This window comes from Danio rerio, chromosome 5 (genome assembly GCF_052040795.2).
Source record: "Danio rerio strain M-AB ecotype USA chromosome 5, GRCz13ab, whole genome shotgun sequence".
Classification (NCBI taxonomy): domain Eukaryota; kingdom Metazoa; phylum Chordata; class Actinopteri; order Cypriniformes; family Danionidae; genus Danio; species Danio rerio.
Window position 1 is genome coordinate 1025001 of NC_141025.1, and position 10000 is coordinate 1035000.

Sequence of the window (10000 nt, forward strand, 5' to 3'; positions counted from 1 at the left end):
ATTTGTTTCATTTGTTTGTTTGTTTATTTGTCTGTTTGTTTATTTATTATTTTCGTTTGTTTGTTATTTCGTTTATTTGTTTTTTGGTTTGTTTTTCACTTGTTCTTTCTTTCATTTGTTTTTGTTTGTTTGTTTTCTTTATTTGTGTTCATTTATTTGTTTCATTTGTTTGTTTGTTTGTTCACTTATTTGTCTGTTTGTTCATTTATTTGTTTCATTTGTTTATTTGTTTGTTCACTTATTTGTCTGTTTGTTCATTTATTTTTTTCATTTGTTTGTTTGTTTGTTCATTTGTTTGTTTGATCATTTATTTGTGTGTTTGTTCATTTATTTGTTTCAGTTGTTAGTTTGTTCGTTCTTTTATTTGTTTCATTTGTTTGTTAGTTTAATCGTTTATTTGTCTGTTTGTTCATTTATTTAATTAATTTTTTTGTTTGTTTGTTCATTTATTTGTTTTATTTGTTGTTTGTTTGTTTGTTTATTCATCTGTTTGTTCATTTATTTGTTTCATTTGTATGTTTGTTTGTTTATTCGTCTGTTTGTTCATTAATTTGTTAATTTGTTTGTTTTATTCTTTTGGTTGTTCATTTATTTGTTTCATTTGTTTGTTTGGTTTGTTCTTCCATTTGTTCTCTCTTTCATTTGTTATTTGTTTGTTTTCTTTGTTTGTTTGTTTATTTATTTGTTTCATGTTTTTGTTTTCTTAGTTTGCTTGTTCATTTATTTATTTCATTTGTTTGTTTGTTTGTTTATTTGTTTGTTTGTTTATTTATGTGTTTAATTTGTTTGTCAGTTTGTTCGTTTATTTGATTAGTTTATTCATACGTTCATATGTTTGTTTGTTTGTTTATTTATTTGTTACGCTTTTTCATTAGTTTGGTTGTTGTTCATTTATTTGCTTCCTTCATCTGTTTGTTCATTTGTTTGTTTGTTTGTTAGTGTTTTTGTTTGCTCTTTTGTTTATTAGTTTGTATATTTGTTTGTTCATTTCAGTTCACAAATACAAATTTATTTGTAAAGTACCTTTCACAATAATCATCATTTCTAAGCAGCTTTACATTACAGTCCAAATTAGAGATGTTAAGAAGTTGTTTGTTTGTCTGTTCAGTTGTTTCGCTCATTTGTTTTGTTTGTTTAGTTCTTTCGTTCATGTTTGTTCATTCATTCGCTCGTTCATTTGTTCATGTCAAAAGGTGCATTTCAAAAGGTCTACTGTGTTAGAAAAGTTTTTTGTTTGTTTGTTTGTTTGTTCAGTTGCCTGTTCCTTCCTCATTCGTTGGTTCATTTGTTTGATCATTTGTCTGCTCGTTTGTTTGTTTATTAATTTGTTCTTTTCTCTGTTCGATTTGTTTGTTTGTGCATTAATTCATTTCTTAGCTAGATTTTTGGTAACCCTTGACAACAAGTGTTTGTGCTTGTGTACCTATGTGTATGTGTGCGTGTGTGTGTGTGTCTTAGGGAGCGGTCAGTAAATGTGACTGAGGCTGAGAGTCTGCAGCTGACGGTCAGTAATCTCCGCCCGGAGGCCAGCTACTCCTTCAGGGTTCTGGCATACAACGAGCAGGGGCCCGGAGAGAGCTCAGAGGCCATACGGCTGTCCACACAGGCTGAGCGTGAGTACAAAACACTCACATATCGTTCATTGTGTAAATCACTTGAAAGTTTTGTTTCAAAGGTGCTATATCAAATAACTTACTATTATTATTATTATTTTTATACATTTCAATATCTAGCTACTTTTCATTCACACTGTAAATAACATCCAGTTATATGTGGGGTTCTTTCTGCATGTTTATAAGGCCCCGGGCGTACATGGTTATTGTGTACGTGTGAATTTATTTGTACATTTAGAATCATTTCTAATAGGAAAGATTTGCTGAATCAAGATTTATTTGTGAAAACGTCTGTACGCACATTTCACACAGAAATTTGTGCATTTGCATGTTTAGTGAATGAGACTCGATATGTTTACTAGTCTAGAAAATGTTTCTTGATTTAAGAGTTTTTAGAAATTTGGACTAGAAATAAAAACGTGTGTGTGTGTCTGTGTGTGTCTATGTGTGTGTGTGTAGTTCTAGTTCCGGGTCCGGTGGAGAATCTCCAGGCTGAAGCGGTTTCTCCGACCTCCATCCAGGCCTCGTGGGATCCTCCAGCTCCAGCAAACGGCCCCGTGCAGAGCTACCGGCTGCTGTGGACTGAGACCTCCAGCGGGAAAGAGCAGGTCAGATCATAAACCCTGATTCTCTGATCTGAGGTCAGACTGAGCACAAGCGTGCATTTACACCCAATAGTGTGGTAAAATGTCTGTGCTGAAGCTCATGCAGTGTGTGTTGATGGCAGCAGTGTACAATCGACTCGCTTCACAGAAGAGACATAGATTGAGTTTTCAGAACTGATCTAGATGCAGTTATTACATTTAAAGAGATAGTACACCCAAAACACAGAACTCTGTCCTCTTTTACATGTTTCTCTTCTGCTGAGTACAGAGAATACACTGAAGAACAAACACACACTGATAAAATATGCCTAAATGAACAGCTTTCATTATTGTAACTGTGTGCAATGTGATTGGTAGTTCATGTGTTCTAAGGCTGGGCTTCAGTGTGACTCCTCCTCTTCCTCCAGCTTCTTAACTGTATGCAATGTGAATGGTAGTTAATGTGTTTAAAGGCGGGGCTTGAGCATGACTCCTCCCCCTCCACTACGTTTTTAACTGTATGGAATGTGATAGGTAGTTAATGGGTTCTGATGCGGGGCTTGAGTGTGACTCCTCCCCCTTCTCCAGCCTTTTATTTGAATGTAATGTGTTTGGAAGTTAGGTGTTGTGAGGTGGGGCTTCACTGTGACTCCTCCCCCTCATTCAGCTTTTTAACTGTGGAATGTTATTGGTAGATAATGTGTTTTAAGGCGGAACCTGAGCATGACCCCTCCCCCTCCAGTTTTTATATGTATATACTTAATATGTTTTAAGGTGGGGCTTGAGCATGACTCCTCCCCCTCCTCCAGTTTTTATCTGTATGCAATGTGATTGGTAGTTAATGTGTTTTAAGGTGGGGCTTAAGCATGACTCCTCCCCCTCCTCCAGTTTTTATCTGTATGCAATGTGATTGGTAGTTAATGTGTTTTAAGGTGGGGCTTGAGCATGACTCCTCCCCCTCCTCCAGTTTTTATCTATATGGAATGTGATTGGTAGTTCATGTGTTTAAGGCGGGGCTTGAACATGACTCCTCCCCCTCCTCCAGTTTTTATCTGTATGGAATGTGATTGGTAGTTCATGTGTTTTAAGGCGGGGCTTGAGCATGACTCCTCCCCCTCCTCCAGTTTGTATCTGTATGGAATGTGATTGGTAGTTCATGTGTTTTAAGGTGGGGCTTAAGCATGACTCCTCCCCCTCCTCCAGTTTTTATCTGTATGCAATGTGATTGGTAGTTTATGTGTTTTAAGGTGGGGCTTAAGCATGACTCCTCCCCCTCCTCCAGTTTTTATCTGCATGCAATGTGATTTGTAGTTAATGTGTTTTAAGGCGGGGCTTGATCATGACTCCTCCTCCTCTAGCTGATTTAAGAAATTTTTGTTAATATTATGCTGTCTGTTTTTGTCAGAATCCAATTGGTGATTGATGTGTTTTAAAGTGTAGCTTTATCGTGACTCCTCCCCCTCCACTACGTTTTTAACTGTATGGCATGTGATTGGCAGTTAATGAGTTCTGAAGCAGTGCTTGGCTCCTCCCCTGCTCCAGCTTTTTAAATGTATGGAATGTGATTGGTGGTTAGTTTGTTCAGAGTGGGGATTGAGCACAACCCCTCTCCCTCTAGTTTTTAACTGAATGAAATGTGATTGGAAGTTAATGAGTTCTGATGCTGGGCTTGAGTGTGACTCCTCCCCCTCCTCCAGCCTTTTATTTGAATGTAATGTGTTCGGTAGTTAAGGTGTTGTGAGGCAAAGCTTTACTGTGACTCCTCCCCCTCATCCAGCTTTTTAACTGTGGAATGTGATTGCTAGTTAATGTCTTTTAAGGCGGGGCTTGAGCATGACTCCTCCCCCTCCTCCCGTTTTTATCTGTATGGAATGTGATTGGTAGTTAATGTGTTTTAAGGCGGGGCTTGAGCATGACTCCTCCCCCTCCTCCAGTTTTCATCTGTATGGAATGTGATTGGTAGTTCATGTGTTTTTAGGCGGGGCTTGAGCATGACTCCGCCTCATCCTCCAGTTTTACCTGTATGGAATGTGATTAGTAGTTAATGTGTTTTAAGGCGGGGCTTGAGCATAACTCCTCCTCCTCCAGCTGATTTGAGAAAAGTTAAGATTGTTAAGATTATGCTGTTTGTGTTTCTGTTTGTGTGTTGTCAGAATCTAATTGGTAGTTAATGTGTTTTAAGGTGTGGTGTTTAAGGTTAAGGTGTTTTAGGGTTTCATCTTGACTCCTCCCCCTCCACTAACTTTTTAACTGTATAGAATGTGATTGGTTAATGTGTTTTAAGGCTGGGGTTTTGTATGGCTCCTCCCCCTTCTCCTGTTCCGTAACTGTATGGAATGTGATTGGTAGTTAATGTGTTCTAAGGTGGGGCTTGAGCATGACTCCTCCCCCCAGCTGATTTGAGATGTTTATGTTGATATTATGCTGCTTGTGTTTGTCAGAATGTGATTGCTAGGTAATGTGTTCTGAGGCGGGACTTAAACATGACTCCTCCCCGTTCTCCAGCTTTGTAGCTTTACGTAATGTCATTGGTAGTTATTATATTCTAAGGCTCCTCCAGCTGATGTGAGAGGTGTTTGTTTATGTTCATGTTATGCTGTTTGTGTGTGTGCTGTTCAGAATGTGGAGGTGGTGGGTCAGAGCTACAGGATGGAGGGACTGAAGAAGTTCACTGAGTACAGTTTGCGAGTGCTGGCGGTGAACCGACACGGCCCCGGGGTCTCGGATAAAGACACACTCATCACCACGCTCTCAGACGGTAAGAACATAACTCAGCATTAACATTACCTCCTTTACATTCAACATCTCTACAACAGGGGGTCTTAACAATTCAGAGTTGATCCATCTAGAGTAGTTATTATCTAATTAATATAACTAAAATAATAAGATTAAAAATGAACACTCTGGTCAGTGCCAATGGCGAAGTGAAAAGTGAACCGACACAGGCACTCTGGTGTTCACAGCAACCCGAGTTCGATTCCCACCTCGAGGTCCAATGCCGATCCTTCCCCTCTCTCTGCTCTCCACACTTTCCTGTCAATTCTCTCTACTGTCCTGTCCAATAAAGGTGAAATCCCCTAAAACTAATAATAATAAAATCTGATTGTTCTGTGAAGCTGCTTGTTATAAAAATACTCAATGAGTTTTAACTATTTAACAATATTAATAAGAGATGAGCAGTGGATGCTGAAAGCACATATTTCAGTTATACTGTAATACTGGCGCTGTTTGTGTGTGTGTGTGTGTCCATCACTGAGGAGCACACTCATATGAGCAGTCTTGTTAACGGACACTAATGATGCCTTTGATCCGCCTGTCACACACACGTCACTTCTGAAGTGTCAATCAATTTCACAGCCTGTCAATCATCCATGACAGCTGACATCTGACAAACAGCTGATCTGAGAACAGCCCGACTGCGCTTATGTTTAAAACAAAGGTCAAAAACCTCCCTCAGTTCACTTAGAATGAGCCGCATGCATGACTGTCTGATCAACAACTGAAGGGTTTTAGATTTATAATCTACATCAGACGCTATTCTCACATTCACTTCACTTCAATTAAACTATATCCTAACATACAGACAATCAAACCCACAATCTTAGTGTTTACCTGTGACATGCTGTAATATTTAAGCAAGCTGCATTTTTTTTTTGCTTTATATCATTAAATAAATGCAGCTTCATGAGCAGAAGACTCTTCTTGTGAATGTTGTTTTTGAGCCTTGTACACACCACCATATTTTAGGGTTTTGTTTTTATTGATGTTTTTTAACACTAATACTTAAGTAATTTTCACTGTCGATTAGCAGAGCGAATGTGTAAAACCACTCTCGGACAGTAGATGGCACTTAACGAAAAACAGAAATACTCCAGTACACCAGGTGGCGCTGCACAACTTTTTTTTTCAGAATAAAACTGCCTTCAATCTTAGTATTTACTTGCGACGTGCTCTACTATTTCAGCAACAGGAATGTTTTTTTGTTTTTGATCAAATACATGCAGCCTTTTTTAGCCTCGTGCACACTGGGAACTCATCACAGCATTTTTTTAGATTGACTAACTGACTGACGATGAAACATGTGAACATGCAAATCCCTCTCGGACACTAGATGGCGCTTAACGAGCAACATAAATACTCCAGTAAACCAGGTGACGCTGCACAGCTTTACACAATACATTAAATTATATTTTATATTGCTATTTTCCACCTGTCACCTACCCACAATCTACGTGTTCATTTGTGGCGTTGTCTACTACTCAATTTACAGCTAAATACATTTTATGTATTTGATTAAAAAAATTCAGCCTTTTTGAGCCTCATACACACTGGGACACCTATCACAGCATTTTTCTAAATGTTTTTTGGGCGTTTTTCCACTGATGATAAACTGTGTGAACATGCAAAATCACTCTCTGACACTAGGTGGCGCTTAATGAAAACATAAATACTCCAGTACACAAGGTGGCGCTGCTCAACTTTATTTTTTATTAGTGGGGTTTGCATTTAGGCAAAGTTGACTGTTGTTATTCTCCATACGTATTATTCTTTTTTTTTTCTGTGCATTTTTTTTTGCACGTAACTAGTCCCGCAGTTTTCGGCCGAGACCCTTGAAAGTGGCATCAAATCGTGCGGTTTTATCAGGGGTATGTAGCTATGACTTTTAGGAGTTTTGTTGGCCCCACAGGGTGTTGTGTGAATTTCGTGGCAATATGAGACTCACAACATCTTAAAAGGGTCACAGCCTGTGTAAGAACATAAGTTGTACCCCTGAGGTGGTAGGACGTCCCAAAGTTTCCCACTGACTTAACACAGGCCATTGAAATCCATTCACCCAATTGACTCCCATTATAAACGTCACACATCAATAACATCACATAGGAGTGTCATATAGACATGGGGGTGGGCTCATTTTACTCAAGCAACCAATCAGCATCTCAATATGATAATGAAGCTTTCAAGCCACGTCCCCAACCAATTAAACACCCCTAATAACTAATTCTATAGACTGCCATTTTAATAGGCCTCTTTGCATATCTATGCATAGCAGTGATATACAGACATTGGGGTTGGCTCATTTGACTCAGACAACCAATAAGCATCTCAATATGATAATGAAGTTCTCAGGCCACGTCCCCAAATGTATCCAGTAGACTACCATGAGACTGCCAGCATATACTTGCGGTATTGTCTACTATTTAATTTACAGCTGAATTGATTTAATGTATTTGATTAAATAAATGCAGCCTTTCTGAGCCTCGTACACACTGGGACACTTATCACAGCATTTTTTAAAAGATGTTTTTTGAGTGTCTTTTAGTGAATATGAGCTACATGAACATGCAAAATCCCTCTCTGACACTAGATGGCGCTTAATGATAAACATAAATACTCCAGTACACAAGGTGGCTCTGCTTAACTTTGTTTTTTATTATTTATTATAATTACGTTTTTTGTGTTTGGATACTTGTGGCATGCTCTACTATTTGAGCTATGATTTAAATCAACGTTTGCACTGTGATGCTTAGCATGGCATTTTCAAGATTTTTTTTAGCGTTTTTTTAATGACGATGAGCTGAGAACCACTCTCTCACACTAGATGGCGCTCAACAAACAGCATAAATATTCCAGTACACAAGGTGGCGCTGCACAGCTTAAAAAATATTTAATTACATTTTAAATTACGTTTTTCCTCCTATCCACAATCTAAGCGTCTACTTGCGGCATTGTCTACTATTTATTTTGCAGGTAAATACATTTTATGCTTTTGAGCCGCATACACAGTGGGACGCTTTATGAATTGTTTTTTTTGAGTGTTTTTTAAGTGACGATGAGCCATATGAACATGCAAAGTCACTCTCTGACACTAGATGGCGCTTAATGGAAATCATAAATACTCCCGTACTCAAGGTGGCGATGCACAACTTAGTTTTTTTATTATTTAATATAATTACGTTTTTGTGTGTGACAACTTCCCACAATCTTAGCGTTTACTTTGGCAAAGTTTTTTGTATTTGATAATTTTTTGTCTTTGACAATAGATGGTGCTTACTAAACCACAGAAATACTCCAGTACACAAGGTGGCGCTGCACAACTTAAAATAAATATATATATATTTTTTTTTTTTTATCTGTATTTTATAATAAACTATAACAATAAAATTATAATACATTATTAAAATATTTTATTCTATATTATTTTAATATGCTCTATTATTTTGAACTATGATCTAAAATCTAAATTAATTTGATTTGTTTGATCAAATAAATGCAGCCTCTTGCGCGATCTTCTATTAAAAGCTTGATGATCGGCATTAATCGTGGGTTATGGGCTGTGTGTCGGTGGTCTCATCCATCCGGCAGGTCTTCAGCTGCAGTGTTTGCTCTGATGGAGAGAGAGAGAGACGAGTGTGTGTGTAAGAGAGACGAGTGTGTGACGGAGCGAGCGAGAATGCGACGGATCTTTTTAACATGCGGCTCAGACCCGCTGCGTTCTCCACAATCCATTCCCATCATGCACTCCTCTGCTGCTTTGTCTCATACTGGGCTGATTTTCTGCAGATGTCGAGCGGCAATCAGACACAGCTTAACCTGCGCACGCATGAGTGTGTGTGTGTGTTTGTGTGTGTCTCCCTCTCTTTCAGTCCCTCAGTGTCTCTCTCTCTTTCTATTTCTCTTTCAGTCTGTCTCTTTTTCTCTCTTTCTCTTTTTCAGTCTCTCTCTCTCTCTTGGTAAAGTTGAAGTTGAATTTGATCTATTTGCATGACAGTGTATTGCCAATAAAACAATGTGTCCAGCAGTCGAGCCGAGTGTGAAGCTTCATCAGGAGAGGAACAGCACAGTTGTGCTGAGAATACTGCGCACAACACTGCATTATGGGGACACAGCAGAGTTCAGAAGAGGACAGAGTGCTGCTGTGTGTCTGTGAGCGAGACAGCAAGTGTGTGTGATGATCGAGAGCTGCAGCGTCTAGAGTAATGTCAGCAAACCTCCAAGAAGAAGAAGAAGCACATCTAGGAGGAGGAGCTGTGGAGGTCAGAGGAAGCTGTCTGAAGGGGACATCCGGTTGATAACCCTGATTTACCCAGAACACATCAGAGCACAGCTGCCCGACTCGCTGCAGAATGACATGTGCAGCTCCACTCTCCTGTTTCCAGCAGAACTGCTGCTCTGGAGCTCCACATTGTCAATGTACATGACCGACTGATGGAGACAAACATCTGCTCACTCCTGCCAATGCCAAACGCCGGCTTCAGTGGAGCAGCAGTGGAGATCTGGAGCTGTGGACGATGTGGAGCATGTGCTGTTCTCTGATGAGTCCACCTTCACTGTCTTTCCCACATCCGGGAGAGTTACGGTGTGGAGAAGCCTCAAAGAAGCAGCCGACCCAGACTGCTGATGCCCAGAGTCAACCATGGGGGGGTGGGGGCTCACGTATGGTTTGGGCATTGGGCATTCATGTCATTTACTAGGCCCAATAGTGGTGCTAGATGGGTGCTGGATTACTGCCACAGACTACCCAACCATTCTGGAGGACCATGTGACCCAATGGGTCAAACATTGTGTCCTGAAGGTGGTGGTGTGTATCAGGATGATAATGCAGGACTGGAGACAGAGTGGTCTGATGAAGATGACAGTGAAGTTGAACATCTCCCATGGCCTGCACAGTACCAGATCTAAACATTATTGAGCACTTTTGGGGTGTTTCGGAGGAGCGAGTCAGGAAAGGTTTTCCTCCAGCAGCATCAGCAGTGACCTGAACACTATACTGAAGAAGAACAGCTCACAATCCCTCTGACTGCT

The 10000-nt window shown here is 39.6% G+C and overlaps 2 protein-coding genes across 11 annotated transcripts in view; one reads left to right on the forward strand and one right to left on the reverse strand.

Moving 5' to 3' along the window:
- The window catches only part of dcc (DCC netrin 1 receptor), a 418185-nt gene that overhangs the window by 300402 nt on the left and 107783 nt on the right, over nucleotides 1–10000 (forward strand). For all 10 annotated transcript variants that reach the window (XM_087252692.1, XM_087252694.1, XM_087252686.1 and 7 more), the window contains 3 exon segments: nucleotides 1459–1613; nucleotides 2073–2221; nucleotides 4817–4955. In XM_087252692.1, coding sequence (XP_087108818.1) covers nucleotides 1459–1613; nucleotides 2073–2221; nucleotides 4817–4955 — 443 coding nt within the window.
- The window catches only part of LOC147843759 (uncharacterized), a 4232-nt gene continuing 2740 nt past the window's right edge, over nucleotides 8509–10000 (reverse strand). The window contains exon 3 of the mRNA XM_087253004.1: nucleotides 8509–10000. This exon is cut by the window's right edge and continues 62 nt beyond it. The gene's annotated coding sequence lies outside the window, so the exon portion shown is untranslated.